The following is a 23746-nucleotide window of genomic DNA, read 5'->3' on the forward strand; positions in this document are numbered from 1 at the left end:
CATGTCGGCGATTGTCTTGCTGAGTCGCTCCGTCAGCCCGTTGGTCTGCGGGTGGTATGCGGTGGTACGACGGTGGCTGGTGTGACTGAGCCGGAGAATTTCTTGGGTCAGCTGTGCCATGAACGACGATCCGCGATCTGTAACCAGAACTTCGGGAGCGCCGTGCCGGAGGACAATGCAATCGAGGAAAAACTTGGCGACTTCAACCGCAGTCCCCGAAGGAAGGGCTTTCGTTTCTGCGTACTGCGTGAGATAATCTGTGGCGACGATTATCCAACGGTTTCCCAGGGTCGACGGCGGAAAAGGATCAAGTAGATCCATTCCGATCTGCTGGAACGGTGCAGTTGGCGGAGGAACTGGCTGCAGGAGACCTGCCGGCTTCGTCGGCGGTTTCTTGCGTCACTGACACTCGTGGCAGGATCGGGTGTAGTGGTGGACGGTTTTGGGGAGCTTGGGCCAGTAATACTTTTCACGAATACGGGCCAATGTCCTGCTGTATCCAAGGTGTCCGGACGTCGGGTCGTCGTGACATGCTTGAAAGATCTCCTCTCGAAGGTCGGTCGGGATTACCAGCAGCCACGGCGAGTTGTTGTCCCCGAAGTTCTCTTCGTAGAGTACACCTTGTCGAATGGCGAAGGTTGGCAGGGCTCGTGAGAAAACACGGGGCACGGTACTCACGCGCCCTTCCAGGTGCTCCATTAAGGCGCGCAGCTCCGGATCGTCTCGTTGACGTCGTGCCATGTCATCGGTGTTCACTACCCCTAGGAACCACTCGTCGTCATCGTCGTCGCTGCTGCCGGGAGGTGTTTCGACAGGGGCCCTGGACAGGCAGTCAGCGTCGCTGTGCTTGCGTCCCGACTTGTAAACCACAGTCATGTTGAACTCTTGTAGCCGGAGGCTCCATCGAGCGAGGCGTCCTGACGGGTCCTTGAGGTTCGCAGGCCACCAGAGGGAGTGGTGGTCCGTGACTACGCAGAACGGGCTTCCGTACAAGTACGGACGAAACTTCGTAATTGCCCAGACGACCGCAAGGCATTCTTTTTCAGTCGTGAAGTAGTTTCTCTCTGCCTTGGACAGTGTCCGACTTGCGTAGGCGATGACTCGCTCGGTGCCTTTTTGCACTTGAACTATTACCGCGCCAAGTCCTGCGTTACTTGCGTCAGTGTGAATCTCGGTGTCCGCATCCTGATCGAAATGTCCAAGAACCGGAGGCGTCTGGAGTCGTCGCTTCAGCTCGTCGAATGCTTGCTGCTGTTCCTCGGCCCATTCGAACCTCTCGGCGTCCTTCGTGAGGTTTGTGAGTGGTGCGGAAATCCTTGAGAAATCCCGAACAAAGCGACGATAGTAGGCACAAAGTCCAAGGAATCTTCGCACGGCCTTCTTTTCTGTCGGCGCTGGAAATGACGTGACGGCGCGAGTCTTCTCCGGGTCGGGGCGAACGCCTTCGGTACAAACCACGTGACCTAGAAACTTCAGTTCGTCATAGGCGAACCGACACTTTGACGGCTTGAGGGTGAGTCCGGCGGTCCGTATGGCTTGAAGAACAGCACGGAGTCGTCGCAAGTGCTCGTCGAAGTCGCTGGAAAACACTACGACGTCATCGAGGTAGACGAGACAGCTCTGCCACTTCAGTCCTGCCAGTACGGTGTCCATGACACGCTGGAAAGTTGCTGGCGCCGTGCATAGTCCGAAGGGTATCACCTTGAACTCGTACAGCCCATCCGGCGTGACGAAAGCTGTCTTCTCTCGGTCCCGTTCGTCGACTTCGATCTGCCAGTAGCCGCTCTTCAGGTCCATCGATGAAAAATATCGAGAGTGGCGCAGCCGGTCTAACGTGTCGTCGATGCGGGGAAGTGGTTAGACGTCTTTCTTCGTCACCGCGTTCAACTGCCGGTAGTCCACGCAAACTTAACCGTTCCGTCCTTCTTCTTAACCAGTACGACTGGAGAAGCCCAAGGACTGCTTGATGGCTGGATTATGTCGTCGTTCAGCATCTCGTGGACTTGCTCTTGGATCACCTCCCTTTCTTTGACGGAGACTCTGTACGGCGATCGATGCACGCGTCGTCCTCGGTAACGATTCGGTGCTTCGCAACGGCAGTTTGGCGCACCCTCGACGACGTCGCAAAGCAGTCGCGGTACTCGGTGAGGAGGTTAATCAGCTGCCGTCGTTTTGGGCCCCGAAGCTTAGGGTCAATGTCAAGCTGCGCTGGCGACTTACTGCCTTGCTGAGGTGGTGATGATTCTTCAGCAATCGCGGCGATTTCGGCGGAGTTCCGAAGTTTCTCGACGTGGCCCACAGCGGCACCTTTTGTGAGGTGTTGCGTTTCATTTCGGAAGTTCGTCACGAGGACCACAGTCCGCCCATCCTGAAGTTCAGCTACTCCTCTTGCGACGCCTATTCCTCTTCCCAGGAGCAATTGAAGGTTGCCTTCCAGGACAACTTCGCCGCAGGTAGCTGTATCGGCCACGACGGGTATGACAACACTTGATCGCGGTGGCAGGTTCACGTGGTCGGCAGCGAGTCGGATGGCGGCTGACGCTGTTTAGGGTTTCTCTGAAGGTGGCACAGGGGTTCGCAGCGTCAATCTGTTTTCACGAAGGTCGATGACGGCGCCGTATTCAGACTGAGAGTCCATGCCGAGAATGACGTCCCTGGCACAGTCTTGTAGAATGACAAATTTCACAGGGCACGTCTCCCCATGGATCTTGACGCGAGCGGTGCATCTTCCGACTGGTGTGATGAGATGCCCTCCGGCGGTTCGTATTTGAGGTCCATCCCACGGCGTCGTCACTTTTCGCAGGCGGCGAGAGAGCCTCCCACTCAAGACTGAGTAGTCCGCTCCGGTGTCCACGAGTGCCGATGCGTCGAGGCCGTTAATAACAACGTTTAGGCTGTTGGACACCGTTGCAGGGACGTCGGTACGATGCTGGGCGTCGGTAGAGTGGGAGCGCTCCGGCGTTCTTGGAGGCTGTTTGCTTCCGTCGTTTTCGGCAACGACACCTCCAGGCGTTGCCGCACTTAGTTTTCGCGGCGACGCAGGGGAGATAGGCTCTCTCGGCGGGGTCGTTGCGCTGGGGACGCTGAACGTCGTGGCCATGGGGAGCGGGCTTCACGGCGGAGAGACGACACTGGGGAGGGCGAACGTCCGAGGTATTTCTCAATGTCGCGAAAGCGTTCGTCGTATCTTGGGCGCGGGTCGCTCGGGTGGAACCCGCGCAGCCCCAGTTTGCTGTAGGGGCATCGACGGTACATGTGGCCGGCTTCACCGCAGTGATAGCACAGGGGTCATCGATCCGCTGTCCTCCACACGTCGGCCTTTCGTGGCGCTGCCTGTTCTGGGTGGGCGTGCCCCCGATCTTCCTGGCGTCGGGGAAACTGCGACGCTGGAGGTTCACGTCGGGGTGGCGCGGTGTACGGGTGAGCAGGGGGCGGTGGTCGTCGGGTAGCTGCGGCGTAGCTCAGTGTCGGTTGTTCGAGAGCGGCGTTGACAAGAGCTTGTGGCTGCAGCGCCTTCTGAACTTCTTCCCGGACAATCACGGCGATTGAGGGCGAATTCGGGCTTGCGGCAGCAGGAAGAAGCTTCCTGATTTCCTCCCGCAGGACGTCCCGGATGATGTCGTGGAGGTCCGGGCCGGTGCAGCTGGAAGTTGAGAAGGCAGCGACGCCGGGAAGTCGCTGGTAATGGAAGGCCCGTGCTTGAAGGGCCCGTTCGATGTTTGTGGCTTCCTTGACGAAATCTTCGACGGTGGCTGGGAGGTTGTGGACAAGGCCTCCGAAGATGGTCTCTTTCACCCCTCGCATCAGGAACCGCAGCTTCTTCTCGTCAGGAGCGTTTGGGTCGGCGCGGTTCATGAGGCGGAGAACGTCCTCGACGAAACTTGTGACGCCCTCGTTTGGCCCTTGGCTTCTTGCTTGAAGAAGTTCCTCAGCCCGCTGACGTCGCTGCTGGCTGGCAAACGTGCGTCGAAGTTCCTTCTGGAAGTCTTGCCACGACGAAATTGACGCTTCGTGGTTCTCGAACCAGGTGCGTGCCGTGCCTTCCAGAGTGAAGTAGACGTTCTGAAGGCACTGCGCCGGAGTCCATGCGTTATGGCGAGCAACTCGTTCGTAATGTTGCAGCCAATCTTCAACGTCCTCGTGGACCTCCCCGTGGAATGGCGTCGGAGTCCGGGGTGCGACGGGAAGGTATACGACGGTGGCGGCGGACGGGTTCTGCGACGACTGGTTGTCCATCGTCGGCCTCGTTGGCTGCCTGGTCCGGGGTGGCAGAAGTCCGTGTTCCGGGGCTAGACCTTGGGTGTGGCGACTGGATCGGGTCTCGACCTGGTCTTCGCTCGGTCCTCGGGAGGCTGGGTCCGGACTTGCACTGCGGGAACTCGGAGGGGAGCGTTGCACGGGCATGCGGGTACCCCGCACCTCCACCAAAATGTCACGGGTGGTGACCAATAAACAAGAAATAAACAGGAATAAATAAACGTTCAATGTGGCGAACTTGTGCCAAAAATAAAAGGGTACAAAAGATAATAAGAGAGCGTCGCGGGCGTCGAAGTCGGCGTAACAGCAGAGTCAAACGCTGGGGTGAAACTGACTCCGGTTTGCCACGCGGAATCCCTTATGTACCCTCGTGGGTTTCTGGATTGTTCGGCGTAGAAGGTTCGGTGTGTAGAACATTCTAACCTCGAATCAGCAGGACGGTTCTCGAATTCACTAGAACATCAAATTACACTGTCAACAAAAATGTGTAGTCGCGGCCAGGAATCAAACCCTGGCCTTCTGCGTGGGAGGCAAGCGCCATAACCGTCAGGCCACGCTCGCGCTGCCTACTTGGCCAGCTGCGCGCGCGGTAATATTTAGGTTTTAGCGTTTTTGGCTTAAACCGAATAAAACCGGTAAAAGTACGCCGAATTCATTTTTCCGAATTCGGTTTTAACTTGAAAAGGTCAGGATTTTCGAGGGCGTTTGGAGGGGCAAGTGATCGATTGAGATCAGTTCAACTTTCAACAAAAGCTCCGGGAGCGCAAGGGTCTTCAAGACGAAATCTAGGTTTTTCACCTCATAAGGATTTGTGTACCTCATTCTTTGTTCAAAGAAGAGAGTTTAGTCGTGAACAGAACAATGAAAATCAAGGGCTTCCATAAATGACGCACATTTTTTTAACACTTCTCGCTTCCGTCTACTAGAGGAGGGCATAAAGACCATTGTTTTATTTATGGTCGTTTCTGTGGTCGACGCGAATTCACCACTCTCGCAGTCGTGAAAATGGGGGGAAAAGGCACTCAGTACAATGCTTGCAAATGTCTGGATTTCGATATTTGCCTCTCCGACCGAAGTGATAGTGAAACTTATGCTCGTTCTGTGTACAAATACGAGCAGACGACGAGAATGTCAGATCACGATAGGGCCCCAGTGCGTCTTGCAGAACAGGTCGCGTTTGCTGTCACAGACAGGAACAAATAAGAAAACCAGTACCTGGTTTAATCTCTATACATTTTGAACAAAGGCCTTTAAATATTGCCTTTTCACAAGTATACTGGTTTTCGTCAGTTAGCCGAAACGAACCGATTAGTTTATGAGTTTACAGATATTCACCGTAATAAACCGAAAACTTCTGTCTGGAATAAAAATAAAAAAAAGTACGGCGGATTTCAAAATAACAAAACCGAAAACGCAAAATCCCAACTATATTGTCGATATCCTGTTTTGATGCTGTGGTGTTTCATCGCTGTGCTGTTTTGACGCCGTGCTCTTTTGGCACGTGCTCTTCTGTCTCTGTGCCGTTCTGACGCTGTGCTGTTTTGTCCCGTGCTGTTTTGACGCCGTGCTGTTTGGACGCTGTGCCGTTTTGGCGCATGCTGTATTAACCGTGCTGTTTTGACGCGTGCTGTTTTGTCGTGTGCTGTTCTGTCATGGTGCCAGGGGAGGTTCCCAGTGACTGGAAATTCAGCAGGATGAGATTATTTTATAAATAAGGGCAGGGAAGACAAAGAGAGTATCAAATCATACCGACCAATCCTAGTAACTTCAGTAATACAAAGGCTAGCTATGCAAATTGTAAAAAGAAGAATGGGCAGAGAGAAAGCAGATTCTAGGAGAGCTTCGAAACGGTTTCAGGAAAGATAGACGACTAGATGATAATTTATTCGTAATCACGCAGTGCATAGCGATAGCAGTGACAAGTCAAAGGCCATTATGGGTAGCATTTTTAGACATCAAAGGGGCATATGACAATGTGAATCAGGAAAAACTCTGGAACCAACTGAAGGGATATGGGCTAGAGGGAACTATGGTTAAGTTTCTAGAACGAGTTTATACGGAGAATATGGTGGTTATAACATGGGAAGCCGAAACTACAAGACCGGCAGCAATAAAAAGAGGTCTTAGACAGGGTTGCAGAATTGTCTCCCCTGCTCTTTATGATATACCTCAGCGAGATGGAAAAAATGTTAGAACGGTGCAACTTAGGTTTTGACCTGACTTACATGGAGGAAAGACATAAGGTAAATCAAGTATTGCCAGGGTTAATGTATGCAAACGACATCGTGTTCGTATCAGAAAGTCGTGAGACAATACAGGAACTGATTATGGTTTGCAGCAGGGAAGGGGACAATTTAGAACTAAAATTTAGTAGGAACAAGTCTGGTATAATAGTTTTCAACGACGAGAAGGGAGCCCTGGAGATACAGGACACATTGATAGAACACGTAGAAAAGTACAATTATCTGGGAGTATGGTTAAGTAAAGGAAGACCGTATCTAAAAGGCCATGAAGATATTGTAATAAAGAAGGGGAAACGAGATTCGGCTATCATGAAACACAGGGCACTATGGAACTACAATAGATATGAAGTCGTTAGGTGTGTATGGAAGGGAGTCAGGGTGCCAGGACTGTCATTTGGGAATGCGGTATTGTGCATGAGGTCAGAAGGGCAGGTTTAGAGATACAACAAAGGAGTGGGGGTAAATTGGCATTGGGGGCACATGGGAATACACTAAATGAGGGACTACAGGGGGGTATGGGCTAGGCATCTCTGAGAGTAGAGAAGTGATCAGCAAACTAAAATTTGAACAAAGACTAGCTGAAGTTGAGGATACAGGGTGGGCAGCGAAAGTGTACAAGTATCTATATATGAAAAGTTTAAACACTTATAGCCTCGTCCCACTCGAACGACAAACACCGAATTTTGTCTGGCGACAAGGTAAAGTTGTCTGTCGCTGATACCGTCCCACCTCAGCGACAAACGGGACCGACAAACGCCGAGAAACACTCAACGACAGAACAGTTCTTGTTTGTCGTCTGACTCGTACCGCCACGAACACGAAGCGGCAGTCCCACCTACGAACACTGTCCGACGAACTATCCGCCTTGCCCTCGCATTCGCGTCCGCTCCCTCTCGCGTTTCGACGTCGAGCCGATCGAGCCGATCGAGCGCCTTCATTTGGTATGGCATTTTGTCCGGAAAAACGAGCCGTTGTGGCCGCTCTCCTTTTATTTGAGGCCCTATCCTCCAGTGAGGATGAAGAGCTGCCAACGAAACGAAGGATGTGGGTTAAGCCCTACCTGCGACGACACCGGGAGCAGGGCTGCTACGCTAACTTGATGCGTGAGTTAGCGCTAGAAGACGCCGAGGCGTTCCGCTCTTGGATACGCATGGACACCGGAACATTTGAAGAACTGTTGAGGAAGGTGAGACCGCTCATCGAGAAACAAGATACGTCATTCCGCGAAGCCATCCCTGCAGGCGAAAGGCTGGCGGTCACGCTGCGATACCTCGCCACTGGTAAGTCATGTAGCAAGAGCGAACCGAAGAATGTTGTTTACGCACAGAGTTTGCTTTTGAACAACATAGTGTTAGTGTCTAAAGTACCGTCCGATGGCGCTCTTGGAGAGCGTTCAAGTGCCATCCGACGACATTCCACTCACGCCTTCAAGTACCGTCCGAAGGTTGCGCATAAAACGAATTGTCAAAGCGAATTGTTCGCAGCGGAAACGTAGCTTAGCGGGTAAGATATCCGCGTCAGACGGAGCGTTCGCGGGTTCGATACCCAGTGTAGATTTTCTTTTTTTATTTATTTTTTTCCTCCAACATTTGTTTTGTCGATTTCACGTATATCTGAAAAATTAATCTTGGTCGCATTCAGAGATGCACATCGAAACATAAAGGAAAAGACATGAGATCGTCAGGGTTTTTTTTTTAATTAAAGTTTTGACTCTAAAATCACCCGCAAAAATCAGGAACTCGACGCATCAAGTAGAAACTTGCTTCGAATACTTATTTTATTGGTCAGATTGACGCATTAAAAATTTAAGCTTCGATTGGAAGTACAAACATATTAAAATAAGAATAAAGAACAACAATATCCCATGTTACTAAATGAGACAGTTTTTTATTTTTTATTTTTTTGCACATGGAGTGGAGGCTTAGAATTTTAATGTGGAAATGGGACTAGTAAATTACATATTCGAGGTAACCTTCAACTTGATACATTGAGTCAATCCTCTTTTACTGTCTACAAACAAAGTTACAAGCTAATATTAATGGCCCGTAAAAAATCAGCAACTGTACGTATAAGGTTGAACTTACCTCAAATACATATTTTACTACTCGCACGTATGCGTTCAAATTTCAAGTTTCTACATACAGAAGAAGAAAAAAAATTACACCAATTTGGGGCTTTTTTTTTGTTTTTTGTTTTTTGTTTTGTTTGGAGTGTGAGTGGAGACTTTAAAATTTTTTGCTGGAATCCGGCAAGTATAAGACGTATTCGGGGTAAGTTTCTACCTAATGCGTCGAGTTCCTGATTCTCACAAGCAATTTTACAGTCCAAACTTTATTTCGAAACACGAACGCGGCGGCGTTTGTGAAATAAAATATTGCGGTTTCCGGATGCATCGATTTGATATTCTTTATCATACTGGCAGTGCTAGTTATCGCTCGTGGTATTCATGCACGGTCGACTCTTGTGGAGTAACGTTTGCATGGGAATTTCAAGTCTTCAATTTCTCAATTTTAATAGGAGCCAAGTCACGATTAAGTATTTTAGCACGTGATTGAGGTTTGCGAAAGAAAGCAATTGCAATATTAGGTGAAACACGCTGTACTCTCGTGTTTCATGATGGTATACTTGTTTCTGTGCTGTGCATTTCTGATCTCGGTGCTATCATTTCTTGCTTACAGGGGAAACCTTCGCCTCCATGGGTTTCCAGTTTAGAAGGGGGCATAATACCATTTCCAAGATAGTCCGGGACGTTTGCGTCGCCATCTATGAAGTCGTGGCCCCCGACTACATAAAGGTAGATTTTTCCTACATGATTTGTTGTCAGCATAATGAGAGCAATCCTTACATGCTTCACATTAACTCATTAACCCCTCCATAATTCAGCCAGCAAGACAGAGTTAATGTATCATACTACATATACACTGAACTGCTCTTTCATCTGTATGGAGTAATGCAAATAACAAAATATTACGAATATAAGCTGGCGACGATGCTTTCGAGTTATTCATTGCCACATATTTCTACACTAAGTGAAATAAACTAGAGATAATACAAGCTTTTCTTGCATCTAGGCTTCGATAATCGAACCATGGAGTTAAAAAAGTGTGGGTCTGTTCAAACTTCCGAATTTATTAGACTGAGAAATGCCAAAACTGAAACTAGAGGTGCGATGGACAACACTAACACCATTATAGTATTGATGCCGAAGTATTGATCATTCTGTTACATTGCTGCATGCATGTGTAGTGGCCAAGTGGGAACCACACTTGGCTGCCATGCAGAGGTCCCGGGTTCGAATCCCGAAACCGGCAGCAATTTTTTTTATTAACTTGTAAAACATGTCCTAGAAAATTCAAGGCTGTTGTCTTTTGTTCTAGTAGGAATGTTCTAGGGCCAAATGTTCTAGTAGGAATGTTATAGAAAGCGAAGCGGCAATAAAACGAACCCCACATGGTTGTACAGAATCATTCAATCTCCAGCGCTCAACCTTGCTGTCACGCCGACAATCGAAGCCTGCGACGCAGTTATTTTCTTTTGTTGTGGGCACAAGTTCACCCCCATTAAACAATTATTTAATTCAGCTCTTCTTGTCACCAGTTATTTGTGACAATATCTGTCCCTGTTACCTTGCGAATTTTGTCACTTTTTCTGCACGTTGATGGAACATACAAGTGGAATATGCAAACACATTAGTTCAGAACGTGCTTGTCGACTTTTTGGCTATGCCATTTAATAAGTGTCAACTTAGTGGATTCCACTGACTGGATCCAAGAGGCATATCGGTGCTGTTTGATGAAGCTACAGGCATAATATTTCAATATACTTTTTCATGATAACACTCAAGTGAACTTCACGGTTCTTTTGGTAGAAGAAGTAAAGAGTTATTTCTATGTTGCCTCATACTTGACAAACATAATTCCCTATTCCATTCAAGGTGCCATCAACACCAGGCGAGTGGGAGCAAGTTGCCCGAGGCTTCGAAGAAATCTGGCAGTTCCTTCACTGCCTGGGTGCCTTAGACGGGAAGCATGTCACGATCTGCCCACCTCAGGGTACAGGAGCTATGTACCGAAACTACAAGGGTACCTTCAGCATTGTGTTGATGGCCCTTGTGGACTCTGATCTGAAGTTCCTGTACGCTGATGTGGGTAGGAATGGTCGTATGAATGACAGTGGTGTATGGACTGCCACGGATCTACGGGCACGTATTGACCGGGGCATTGCTGAGTTTCCGAAAGCAGCCCAGCTGCCAAACTCAACGAAGACGGCACCTTTCGTCATCGTGGGGGACGAAGGGTTCGGCATGAAGCCATACCTGATGCGGCCGTTTCCAGCGTTAGAGCTGGAAGATGCCGAAAGGATCTTCAACTATCGGTGAGCTCACAATATGCTGTGATCACTATGCTGCTGTCAGTGCATATTGCCAGTTTACTTGCATTTCCGAGTTACGAGGATAACAATAGCATACCACGGCCAACAACAAAGTGCCATCCATACATACCGTCATGGCTGCCTATGGGAGTGTCTGCCACATTTGTCATCCATGCATTTCATGGGCGTCCTTTTCTGTGTGCTAAACCAAAAAAATGAAAGGCTCCATAAAAACATGGAGTTGAGAGGCCTCCCCAGAGGGCTGGCAGCTTGACAAGAAAAAGCAGCTGCGCTGAAAGAGTGTGTTGTGTGGCCAGCGGCATCATCATATGTATTACCGGCACAAGCAGCGTCGCCAGCCCTCCGTAGTCGGAATCAAAAACGCGCAAATAAACGTCTTTGTCTCTCAGCAATCACCACGTGCAATTGTGTCCCTACGCGGGGTTCACATGTTGTAATTGTAATTTGGTAAGCGAGAGCAATTTCTTCTCTTTTTGCACTGTAAAATTTAAAATGGCAGACCTCTGTTAGGCTTGAACCACGCTTCACTGAATTCTAGATTGAAACAATTAAGGGATACCTGACAGGCGAAAAGATGGAATTGGTGTTAATAAAGAATACTAGTTTCACATGGGCAACACATGTGCCCAATCAGAATGCTACGACTGTATGTCAATCTCGCCAGCAAAATTGCTGAAAGCAACTTTTTCTTATTTGAGCGAAGTTACACGCTGCAAGCACGATGGTGTGCTTTGCTATTTTTATTGTTATCAGCCGAAATGGTATCTTCATTATTTTAATATCCCCTTTGCTGCAAATTTGTTTTCTTAAAATCCCAGACCTGTTGAATTTGTTTGGGAAGTGCAGTGTGGGCCAAGCTGAAGAGAGTTAAGTAGCACAGCCATGGTGATAAGCAATCAGTAAGGGTGTGAATATATTGTCACAAATGATAATTGATTAAGTGATAAATAAAAGATACTGAACATTTAATGTGGCGAACTTGTGCCGGGTAAACAAAAGAGGAACAGTAGCGTCCCAAGCGTCGAAGTTGGTGTAACCACAAGGGTTGAGCGCTGAAGCGAGTCTGACTCGTCAAGGTCCCGTGCAGCTCCTTAGCTTTACTTCGTTTCTCGATAACTTGGCGAACCATGGAGGCTACGGCCCCCGTGACCTACTAGGGACGTTGGAGTGAGGCACATGACAGCACGTCACGGTGGCATTCGTGTCACTGCACCAAATGCGAGGCCTGAAGGAACCAGCTGTCGTCTGCTGGCAAAGAGTCGTCCGCTGCGATACCAACCAACTCGGAATGAATGTCTACCGCCGCAACATTGCGTTCCGCTAGAGTAGCGAGGTCTTTGAGAACAGTTCATGAGACAGACATACAGTCAATTTATCCGTGAATCTGTGGCGGGTGCGACATTTTGAGTGGCAGTGGTCGACTACAGGGCTGTGATTGTTCAAACATGTGGCGCTCACTCTCTTCTCCGTGGTCACATGCTATTTCCTGTGGTTTAGACGCAACCACCAAAGGTAATCAGAGTCGTGGGTCATCGAAGGCGCACACTCAATATTAAAAATAAAATAAAAATATGATACTCATTTTTTGTGGCTTTTAAAAAGCTTCAAATATGTTGAATGAAAAATAAAAGTTGCACAGACACGTGACTTCTGCCAACACACTTTGGCTTCCACACACTTTTCCTCTTAATTTCTTCTTCCTCCCCAGTCCAGTTTTGGATTCAGTTTCAAACAGTTGCATTTTTTAACTTTATTAAAAAATATATGTGATGCTGTAGCAAAATATTGATTGGGTAGCTTTTTTGACACCATAATGGATTGCCTAACAAAAAATAAATTTTGGGGGTGTCAGCATCTCTAAGTATTCTTTAAAAGTAACATATCTTCGTCTTTCTTCCGTGTAGTGTAGCGTAGTGTAATGACGCAACTTCAGTTGCCGTTAAAATAAAAAAAGATGCCTGGAACTACTTTTTGTTGTGTAGGCCGCTGTTGCTGTTGTGGTAACGAGGCCTCCGCAGCCTTGGAGTGCTGTCACATGCCTTGCTCCGATACCCTTATTGGGTCGCGGCGGCTGCAGCCTCCACAGTTCGCCAAGTTATTGTGACACTGAGTATAGTGTGTGTTAGCATCTTGAAAATTCGGCCCAAAAGGTATGAGCGTTCGGGGTGAGGATGAACAGGCATTTTCAAGAACAAGGAAGTTGGACAAAATGATAACAGTTACATCCCGAGCAAGAATAACTACAAATCTTTTAGAAGTCTGTGACCTAGTGTTACTTGCTCGGCCCTGCGCACAGCAATATTGCTGAAAGTCAAATAGCAGAGTGTCATCCACAGCTTCAGCAGTCATCCTAGCAATCAGTGAACCACTGGCATCTTTCTATGTGTGTGCTTTAGGGTAGTGCAACACTCCAGCTAATTTGCCTTTTTTCCTCATTGATTGAACAAGATTACAATCTATTTTACAGGCTTTCCCGGGGACGCCGAATTGTTGAAAACGGCTTCGGCATCCTCCGGAACAGATTCCAAGTCTATGGGGCTCCTCTTCGTCACAAGCCGGACAGAGCGGTGAAGGTTGTGAAGGCGACTATTGCCTTACACAACTACCTTCGGACGAAGAACGGCACGCGGGCAAGGTACACACCACCCGACAGCCTTGATGTTGAAGACGTGCTCACAGGTAAATGCGAAATTAGCTGTTCAACTGGTGTAGATATGTCGCTTTCAATTTTCAATAGTTGCGTAATGTACAACTAGACACATCTCCAGCGTGTTGCTCACAATCAAAATGTGTAGTGCTCTAGCGAGGGTCCCCCAATTCTTCTGGTCAGCAGCCATGGCAATGCCACTCATTATTATTGCTTGCAGCTATTTCTGAATGTAAACAGCACTATTCGGTGCACTAATGCAAGACTGCTTTACATCGAAAGATCTAATGTTACTGTTTAACCGGTTTCACATCCATGAAACATACCGTTGTGGAAAGACGTATGCGTTCCTTCGAATTGAAATGACTATGGCCAAGAGAACAACAGTCAGCTCGTGGCTTTTTTCATTGCAACACAATTTCCCTCCAAAGAGTGTGCCGACCTCTTGCACAGCAATAAGTGCCGTATGGAATAAGTTCCTTATGGCGAATTTGGGTGGTCAGTCGCCGGCAACTTATTTTGCCGGAAAACCGGCAATAGTGTTCCCGTAATCAGTTTCCGGCCGGCGCGCACCGTTCGGGTGGTGGTTCTCCGGCAAGCAACGGCAACTTTCCGGCGCTTTTTCGGCCCGAGCTCCAAACGGCCGGGCCAGCAGGCGCCAGTCTGTATCCAGTGTCGTTACTTCCGAAATGGGAGAGAAGGTCAGTGAGAAAAAAATGAACGAAAGAAATAAACTGATCTGAAGTCACTTCAGCAGCCACTGCTCAAGTCAATCCAAGCCGTTGGAGCATGGGTGACGGCAGCAATAGCCTCTTGCTAGCAGTGTCGCGCGAACAGGAGGCGAGGTAAACGCCACTGTCTGGCGTTTCGTGTTCGGGCGCTGAGGGTCACGTGGTGTGCCGCCAGCGCGTTTCTGGTTGCCGGTTCCGCCGGCTCAGTCTCGCCAGCGATTGACTACCCGAATTTGCTATTATTTAGGAATTCTGCAATGCATGGCGTGCAAGAAAAATGCAAAGAAAGCAAGATGTGCAGAGCGGTATGTGGACATAGCTGGTCATGCCACATTTGAACTTAACAGCCCATCTAAAGCAACACCATTATAAGCAAGCTGCTTGTGCCATTCTAGTTCTGCTGTAGCTGGACAATACTTGTTGGCTTGTATGTGAAAATTCCTTGCTATATTGGTGTCGTGCCATGCACTCCTTGCTCTCCTTCACATTTTGTGCAGCCGTTTTTTCCTGGCAGCGCTCATGCCTTGCAAATGCTTGGCATCAGATAAACTCTACTCCACAGCCTCATAGCATTCGTGGTTCCTTTGTGAGGGTCTTTGCAACTTGTAGTAAAGACTCGGTTAATCTCTAATACTGCTAGTTGGTGGTGAATGCGTTAAAAACATATTAATTTTCATTTCACTTGTTTCAGTCACTGTACGTCAAGGCAGCTGGAGAAAGGGTGTGAACGACAAAGCAGTCTTCCCCCTGGAGCGCATTGGTGGCAGACAACCAGACGACGCCAAGGCTGTTCGTGAGGTCTTCAGAGACTACTTCATGAATGAAGGCCAGGTTTCTTGGCAGTGGAAGGTGCTGGAGTAACGGTATGTCATGTTTGTATGCAGGAACGAAGTAGCATCCATTAAAACAGTTGTTAGGGTATTACGACACTACTCAGGTCCGCTGAAGCCGTCATTATCTGCAACCCAAGACATTGTAGGTAAACACTGAAAAAAAAGGACACCTTTACCGACTTCATTTTGCATGTGTCCCTCTTTTCATGTAGATTTTTTTGTCTATACATAGTCAGGCATATCTAAGTATGACTGCTGATTCCAAGCTCGACTGCGTCCTTACTATTGTTTTCGCTTAATTTTGGTTGCTAATAAGATATATAACATCTCCAACAGGCCATCTGTATAGCCAAACAGTTGAGTATAATGTATAAAAATTTAGGTGTTGTAGCTTTCAAGAAGTTTGTTGCTCTCCGAAAGCAGAAAAGTAAAAGAAAAGGCTGCCCGAACTGCAAGACATACCATTCTATTTATTTCCATCGAAGATAAGCGCATGCGCTCAAGCCCACCGTCTGAATTCACTCATGTGCGATCCTGCGCTCTTAATAATCTTAAACCATTTCGAAATAATCCAACAGTTTTCTCATCCTTCTTGCTAGCCGGTTAGAGACAAAACAAAATGGAAGAATAAGTTTTTACGGTGTTTTGTTGGTTTGTCTACATGGTGTGCGAATATAGGCATCGCAGCTAGAGGAGGCCAATTTAGTGCCACAAAGTACCATAGCAGCGCACCTGCTTGGCTTATACATCAGCCTAGCAAGTGTGCTACTGTACTTAGGTTACTACTAGTTTGTGAAAGCTCACCCAATACCAGCCCAATTTGAAACCACAGAGTTGCATAGAAATTTGTTAGTGCTGTTTTTAACTCTTCGGGCCCCATCAGGCAGTTCTGACAACAATAAACTTCTACTGTACACGAAGTACCACAAATTATTTATGATCCTTGAAGTGTGTGCAATGTTGGATCCTACACCAACTGAACAGGGTGGCTAGTGTGACCGCAGCAGAGTTGATAGCAGCAACACCAACCAAAACTAGAGACACGACACTCCAGCATATGAAACAAGTTTAAAGGGATGCTGAACCGATATTTGAAATCTCATAATTATTGCCCGAGCGGGCTTCACGGGATGGTACTGTACCTAAAAACGATTGAACCAATATTTGAAATCTCATAATTATAGCCCGAGCGGGCTTTACGGGATCGTACTGTACCTAAAAACGATATTCAATCAGACGGATGGGGCCCGAATTATTGTATTTCTTTGAACTAAGAGTGAATCCTCGGCTGGAAGCCGCCGGCGCGAGCGAGTCCTTCTGAGAGCAGGCGTAACAGAACTGACGTGCGCATTCTCGGTGCCATCTGCGCCCCTGGTGCCTCCGCGCATTCTCCTCGTTCGTTCGTGCTCCCCTTGATTCTTCGCTCGGCGGCTGTTTTCTAAGCAACCGGTACTAACAATAACAAATGCCACCCGGCTTAGCGCCTGGCTTGGCTCTGTCTTTTGAGGCGAATGAGAATGCGCACGTCACGAAGCGAGCTTTCCACGACGCTCACCAGGGGTCGCGTAAAATTGTATTTTTCGTGTTTATTCAATTTTATACGCCTTCTTGCTCAAAACAACGTCATTTAGAAGTAAAGGACAGGCTATGTATGCCATTGCGACCAAGAATTTCCACCCAAAAATTTCGGTTCAGCATCCCTTTAACACTGTAGCTGTGAAAATGCAACATGCAACATGCACACAGTTGGCCTGTGCACCTCAACACAAAATAACAGAAAAAAAAAGAAAAAAGAAAACTATTTGACAAGGGCGAGGAGCCTGACAATGTGGCAGTTTGTTGTCCGGTTTTAGTCTCCAGACTTATTCGAGCTAAATCTGCTACACTGTGCCCAGTGATTGCAGGGACTGAAGGCTTGTACTGAAGAACAGAATGATGCTTGGTTCAATTCCCACTCCTGCTTGTTACAATAAGGACGAGCATGGCACGAGCATGCGGTTCTGTTGTCACTCCACGATACATGATAAAGACCCCCCAGGTTAGCAGTTGTAGCACAGAACCAGTGTCATTATATTTTAAAGGTGGACTCGCCTTATGTTGTGTAAACACTTGACACGTCCAATTTGCCTTGCTTTTGCCTGTGAATGGACTATCTCTATCTGGAAAAGGAGTTGCCCCTGTGCACGGAGAAAAGTTCTTTGCTGAGCATGCGCAAAGCTCATTATCTTGCAGTAGAATGATATATTGTCTTGCTGTGTGCTTTTTCTGCACCGGCGGTTTACAGCTTTGCTGTAGACTGCCCGTGTCCTCTCCCTCAGCCCATTTGACTGTTTAACCCGAGCACGTTTGTGCAGCAGTGCAGAAGGCACAAGCACTGAAACAGAAAAGTACCTAGTGTGGGCACGGGTGGGTCCACCTCAGAGCTTATCACAAATGTGCATGTTCTGCTGAGTACCTTTTTTCAGCACCGCACACAACCAGTGAGAAAGTGTGGGGCATTGTGGAACAAAAAAACCATATAAAGCTCAAACTGAAACTTTTAATTTTCTCCTTCAGGCACCACGACCAAACTGGCTGCGATTGAGTTCTCCACCATGATTCTGTGGGCGGCCAGCATGGCCATCTGCCTGTCCGCACCCCTTGGTATGCTGCGGGCGCAGCACTCCATCATAACGCCGAAGCTTCTGCACTCGTCCGGCTGCGGCGGCTCCTTGGCAGCGTTCAAGCTGTCGACAGCTGCCTGCAGCAGCACCGCCCTGTTCGGTGCCGCCTCCTCCGTGCGGCGGCAGTTCTTCTTGGAGGGTGGAGGCGCTGACTGCACAGCTTCTTCACTCGGCTCATAAATCAGCTCGAGGCTATCATCCTGCACATCATTTTTTATCCCACTTCTTGTATTATTTAATGTTTTCTCTTTTATTCTCGTATTCACAAGCTCTAAAGTACATATGCATATTTGAAACCAGAAGCCTGACAAAGAAAGCTTTTCATGAGAACAATTGAGTGTGTGTAACGAATGTATCGCAAATTATCAATTACGAAAGCTAAGGTATACAGAGGTAATTCATTTGGCGAGAAAGGATCCCCTGAAATTTGTATGGAGCACAGATGCAATCATTCCATATTCCAGTTTGTTGGCTGGAACAGTGATAATCTCTATAAACTGCCTTTTTTTTAAAGAACTTTTTTGTCATTGTTTGAGTGTGAGCCGTGACCTGTAGATTTGGCACATCTGCTGAAGCCAACACTTGTGTTGCCCATGCAACTATGTGCTAAGGAATTATTAAGGGTAAAGGTGCTCATCCTGTTAGAGTCAATTATTGGGCGATGCCTTGAATGAAGTGGCACAGATATGTTTTCTGAATTGTGTTGCTCCTTCCCGATTAAAAGAAGGTCCCTCCAAAATGGGCACTTACCACTTCCCCCTGGGAGGTCTCGAGTGTCGACTCGCTTTGGGCTTCAGGAGCCCCAGCCGACAAGAACCTCATTTTCTTGTAGTGCGCCCACTTTGGAACAAAGATGTCATCGGCCCCAGCACCAGAGCGGCTCGAATCCTTGACCTTGCGGTTTTCCCTCTGGTACTGGGACCGCATATTTTCCCATTTGTTCTTCACTTTTTCCACTGCAATGCAATAAAACAAAATATTCACACTCCATATATCTTGCCTAGGCGTTTTATGCTGTTGAGTGTTTCAAGCCATGTTTAAACTACTTGTTAGAACTATCAAAGTATCAAAATGTATACAAATGCTACAATTGTGTCACCATATTTCATTCGCTGACATTGTAAATTGTCGACCAAACTGGACGAATAAATGTGGTTTGGTGTAAATTGGACTCGTGGTCATATTCAGTTATGTGCACTCCGGAGGCGCGCGTACAGGCGAGTCGCAGCGGTGGCGCGATAGCTTTTCGGTCACAAAATTGCGTAATTAAATGCGCGTGAAGTTACAGTGATTCTGAGCAGCTGCAGCCGCTACCGCATCGCGATCAAATCGCGAGTGCTGTCAAACTAGCGATTTAATCGCACTGCGATCGCGATGAGATCACGCATGCGGCTACCTTCTTGCTAGCGCTCGCCAGCGCAGTAAACAACTTCAAACAATCTCGAATACAGTACTTTAGTTCGAGCGTGAAAGAAGGGTGAATGGTGCGAAGATGTTTCAACTCCGGACGTTTTAATCGCAGAAAACAACCAATGAGTACATACCGTTGCCGTCGAAGCCCAGGGCGATGGCAATATCTCTGAACGCCTTTTCTTTCGTTGTCTTCTTGTGATAGGATGGGTGGGTCACATCCAGACTTGGACGTAGTTCAACTACTCTACTCAAACTACTGTAGTTTAACTACTTTTTTGAGTAACTTGGTAACTTCTACTCAATTTTTTTTCAGGTAACTTCTACTCAAATTACTAACTACTTTCGAAATTATATAGTGCTAATTTTGCCCATCACGAAAGTTTGACCGCAGAAATGAATAAGACGCCGGCAGATGAAGAGGCATTCCCTAACATGGGGCCCCCTTGTTCGGGAAGGCGTCCTTGGGTCGAGGTGGCGACGAACAGCCAAAACATAACACCGGCGCGCACGAATGCAGGAAGAGATGCTTAACAAGCCTTGGTCGGGTATTGACCTAATCCGGTAATGCACGCAGGCGCCGCGTTTCCATCTGCAACCATGAAAGACGGGGACACTCCGAGAGTTGTTGTCTGTCTTTAGAGAGTTCTGACTCAAGCGTTAGGTTCCACGGGAGGCGCCACTGGAATGACCTCGCAGCTGGGCGCCTGTTCCCATGGTCGCCTTGTCGTCAGCGCATACGCCTTTGCAAAGCTGGACTCCCCCGCGCACAAACCCCGGCACGGATAATCCGTTCATGGAAGCACGTTCCCGCTTCCAGCTGCAACTGTATACGAGCGACGATGCTTCTTCACGTAATCCTTCGTGTCCTTCCGACCATCCACGCCAGGGTTTGTTAAAAACGATTTACTTGTCAGGCGTGTCAGGCGCGTCAGGATATTGTAGTCGCCGGCGAGGATTGCGAGTTACCCTTGGGAGATCTTTTTGTTGGACCCGGCGTCAGCGGCGAGGTATACTTCGGTTCATCTTCTGTTAGACAAAAAATTTTTTTTTTTCAGTAGCGTAGCACTAGCACTACAACCGGACGCGCAGTCGTCCGGATGATCTCATCGTCGTGGCGCGAGACTTGAACCCTTGACGGTCTGGTGCACTCGCTCAGCGTACTCTCAGAACGGCGTCGCAATAAAGAGGGTCCAGTCATAACAATCTCAACTTGACGAAGAAAAAAGAAAAAAAGGAGGAAATTTTGTTATAAAAGACCCCCTACCCGACGCAAACCTCACATGTTTCGTCATAGACACCTAAGATGCCGACACTCGCTTACTCGACCCTGCACAGCCTGTTTCTCAAATTCAACGCTGCCGTTCCATTCAGTGCCACGGTGGAACGTCTATTTAGCTTGGCTGGGGACGTCTTAAAAAGGAAAAGGGGAAAACTCTCCTATCAAGAACTTTGAAAGTCAATTGCTTCTACGAGCGAATAAACTATTTTGGCGAAAACGCAAGCTATAAATAGACTGCATTTACTTTAGGCTCGCAGGGTTTTTCATTGATCAAAACTGCTGTTCATTTTGCTACCACAAAAATATAAAAAAGTAACTTCGAAAGTAACTGGAAAGTAACTCGCTACTTTTTAGAGTAGTTAGTAGTTTACTCAATTACTATTACTAATGCGTAATTTCTACTCTACTCCAATTACTTTTGGCGTCGATACTCAGTAACTTAACTTAACTACCTTTTTTGAGTAATTTGTACATGTCTGGACTCACATCCCATATTAGTGGCCGGTCTTCTACCATTTGAATCAACGTCGCTTCGAGCGCCGAGTCGAACTCTGGCGTGGCTGACGCTGGGGCTCCCATCTCCAATCCTCGTGGTTATATCAGTTATATCGATCGCGCACAAAGAACGCTTCGGATTTATTTTGGTGTCGATGGTCATGAGGGAAGCGCGGAAGTAAACAACGACAAAAAATATTAGCCGGAACTGTATATTAAACATCAACACATAAATAATTACCTCTTCTTTGGCCGTGTTTGTCGGCGCGTAATTCTCCATCTAGCAAAACGGGAAGACTGCGTCGCCCGACTCGGTTTGTCTGTGTATTTTGCCGTGTTTTGTTGCCGACTTCAGTCCCACCAGGAAACAAGTTTCCTTGTTCCCGTGTTCTGCGTCGTGTCCGCCAGGTGGGACGGCGGACTCCGAAAAACAGGCTGTCCGTCGGTGTCGTCTGTCGCTCGTTGTCGTGTGTCGCTGTCGTTTGTTGCTGTCTGTCGCTCTAGTGGGACGCGGCTATTAGGGCCAGTTGCACCAACGCCGCTTACCTTAACCCAAAGCGGCACTTTCCTAAGCCGGCTTAGCGCACTAAACCGAGCTCAGGTAAGCACGGGTTTAAATTCCGGTTGCACACACGCTAAGCCGGCTTTACAGACGCGCCCCTAGCTAAACGCTGGATTTGCGTAGGAAATCTAGGGAGAAACAGAGCGAACTAGGGAGCGCTCAGAGGGACGAATACGATTGGCGGAGAGGAATCACGTAATGTAAACAAAAAAAAAAAAAATAAAAAAATGCCGCAGTAGTCGTTGTCGGCGTCTGCTTTTCGCTCTATTTCTTCGGTGAGTAACAAATTAAAGGTCTCCAAATTCAATCATTTTTTTTCGTTTAACTTTCAATAACAGAAGTCAAAGCTTCAAATAAACACGAATGCTCTTTACATCTGTGATTGTGTGTTTAATATTGGTTGATAACAGGATATTTTGACAGTGGTAGTAGTTTTGGTGCTCACATTTTAAGGCGAAGGAGCCATCGGGGGCCCCAAATCTCCCCGAACGCGAGAAGGACACTCTACTCGCTAAATCGCTGAAGACAAAACATCATGGATATAAATATGCAGGTAATACAGGTTTTACTTGAGCTAGTTGGTACATACTTGAATATGGTCAGCTGAACGATTACAAGTTAGAAAAACCGTGAGAGGAAATACAGGTAAGATGACTACTAAAATCAAGTCAAGCCTGAGACCGATGAAGTTCAGAACAGTGACGAACTCGCCACGGCAGCTGCGAAAATGCCCGGAAATCGTCGAATACAAGTCGTCGAGAGGTCAGGTCACGAGGCCTTGCATCGACGGTACTCGTTGCTATCAGCAAGGTGACAGAACTGCACTGTACCGTTGTTGAACATCCGCTGCAGCCTCAAACGGACTTCAGTTTCACACTGTCGAATTCAGAAAAAAAAAGTAAAAAATTCCACTAGTACATCACATCGTGCCGATAAGAACAGTCGTCTCTTCGCATCGCCTGACCCAGCCTGCCCCGATACAGCAATGAACGAATCTAGCATAGTAGTCGTTACGATTTGTCATCGCCACGAATGAAAGATATAAAGAAAAATATTCCTAAAAAATCGCGATCACCAAAAAGTTACGGTTATAGAACGATACAGTTTTGTGAAGCCAAGATTCTACTCGCGAGATTAGAAAAATTCACTGAAGATTGTCTCAAAACTCAGAAAACGAAAGAAATTGAATTTTCGTTGTTTTATTACTTAAAAGCACCGCAATCTAATGCGAACGGCAGAGGTGTCGACAATCAGCTGATCGCCGAGATTATGTACTGCCACAATTCAACGCGCTGATCGAATTGAAGGATACGCGCTGCAAGTGTAAATAAACAAGGTGGTAAATAACAATACGTTACGGTTATGCGAAAATTAGTAAGTACATACGAATAAGCTCGTTGACAGAAGAACCAACGGGAAGACAGACGTGAGACCCGTAAGCCCCACAGACCCAAAGCTCCGTACGCGTCTCGGTTAGGGCTAACACGCCCTTAGAGTGGAGAGCCAACTTGAAAACAGGGGTCGATAAACACTTCACGCGACAATATATTGCCTCCTTGTCACAATCGAAGGTCATTTTGTCGAGACTTTCACGCTGATGTAGCCTAAAACACTTTGCACAACCAATTTCGGCCACCGCGTCGACCGCGACAAACCAGCCGCCATGTTTTTAATCCAGGATTAAGAAGCAACCAAAAGCAAAGCGCCCAATGATGAGCGCTTAAGTTAAGCGTAGTTTAGTGCTAGGTTTATCGATAATCGAGTTTGGTGCAACCGGACGAAACCGAAACTAAGCTTAGGTTCCCGGCTAAGCTCCGCTTTGCGCTAAGCGGCGTTGGTGCAACCGGCCCTGAGTGTACGAACCGAACCCGCAAGTTGAGATTTAAATACATTCAACGAGATGGGGCCGATCAGAGCATATCAGTAGAAAAGGGAGTAAAGGAAACAGAGAGGAAATTGTGGGAAGAGAGAATGCAGGGGAAATCAGCTTTAACAATATGCAGGGCACAAAAACAAGAAATAAAGAAGGAACAGCTGTATGATAAATCAGTGGGGAGCTCTTTGTTGTTTGAAGCTAGAACGGGGGTGCTACGAACGAAAACGTATAGGACTAAATTCCAGGAAGTAGACCCTTTGTGTGACGTATGCAACCGCGAAAGGGAAGCTTTAGAACATGTAATTTTAAGGTGCACGGGGCTTCGTCTTACACTCTTGGGGGTGGGTGACTACGG

General features: G+C 47.6%; 2 protein-coding genes across 2 annotated transcripts; one reads left to right on the forward strand and one right to left on the reverse strand.

Moving 5' to 3' along the window:
• Positions 1-9643: 9643 nt before the first annotated feature.
• LOC115329245 (protein ALP1-like) lies at positions 9644-17696 on the forward strand. Its single transcript, XM_042287614.1, has 5 exons — positions 9644-9664; positions 10435-10874; positions 13360-13571; positions 14962-15133; positions 17660-17696. Exons 1-4 carry the CDS (start codon positions 9644-9646, stop codon positions 15129-15131), a joined length of 843 nt encoding a protein of 280 aa, XP_042143548.1. The 3' UTR covers positions 15132-15133; positions 17660-17696.
• LOC121833908 lies at positions 17643-21067 on the reverse strand. The gene is made up of 4 exons (XM_042287615.1): positions 20945-21067; positions 19311-19395; positions 18517-18722; positions 17643-17966 (listed from the first exon to the last, which is right to left on the reverse strand). The coding sequence occupies exons 1-4, from the start codon at positions 21035-21037 to the stop codon at positions 17643-17645; spliced, it is 708 nt and encodes a 235-aa protein (XP_042143549.1). The 5' UTR covers positions 21038-21067.
• Between the last annotated feature and the right edge of the window lie 2679 nt (positions 21068-23746).

The sequence above is a fragment of the Ixodes scapularis genome, unplaced genomic scaffold, assembly GCF_016920785.2.
Source record: "Ixodes scapularis isolate PalLabHiFi unplaced genomic scaffold, ASM1692078v2 ptg000035l_1__unscaffolded, whole genome shotgun sequence".
Classification (NCBI taxonomy): domain Eukaryota; kingdom Metazoa; phylum Arthropoda; class Arachnida; order Ixodida; family Ixodidae; genus Ixodes; species Ixodes scapularis.

Excerpts from the sequence above, each read along its gene's own strand:
- LOC115329245 (XM_042287614.1), top strand. The coding sequence starts at position 9,644 with ATGCCAAAACTGAAACTAGAG. Across the intron at positions 10,875-13,359 it reads GAAAGGATCTTCAACTATCG|GCTTTCCCGGGGACGCCGAA; the intron begins GTGAGCTCACAA and ends TCTATTTTACAG. Across the intron at positions 13,572-14,961 it reads TGTTGAAGACGTGCTCACAG|TCACTGTACGTCAAGGCAGC; the intron begins GTAAATGCGAAA and ends CACTTGTTTCAG.
- LOC121833908 (XM_042287615.1), bottom strand. The coding sequence starts at position 21,037 with ATGGGAGCCCCAGCGTCAGCCACGCCAGAGTTCGACTCGGCGCTCGAA. Across the intron at positions 19,396-20,944 it reads ACCGGCCACTAATATGGGAT|GTGACCCACCCATCCTATCA; the intron begins GTGAGTCCAGAC and ends CCAAGTCTGGAT. Across the intron at positions 18,723-19,310 it reads CCTGGGCTTCGACGGCAACG|TGGAAAAAGTGAAGAACAAA; the intron begins GTATGTACTCAT and ends ATTGCATTGCAG.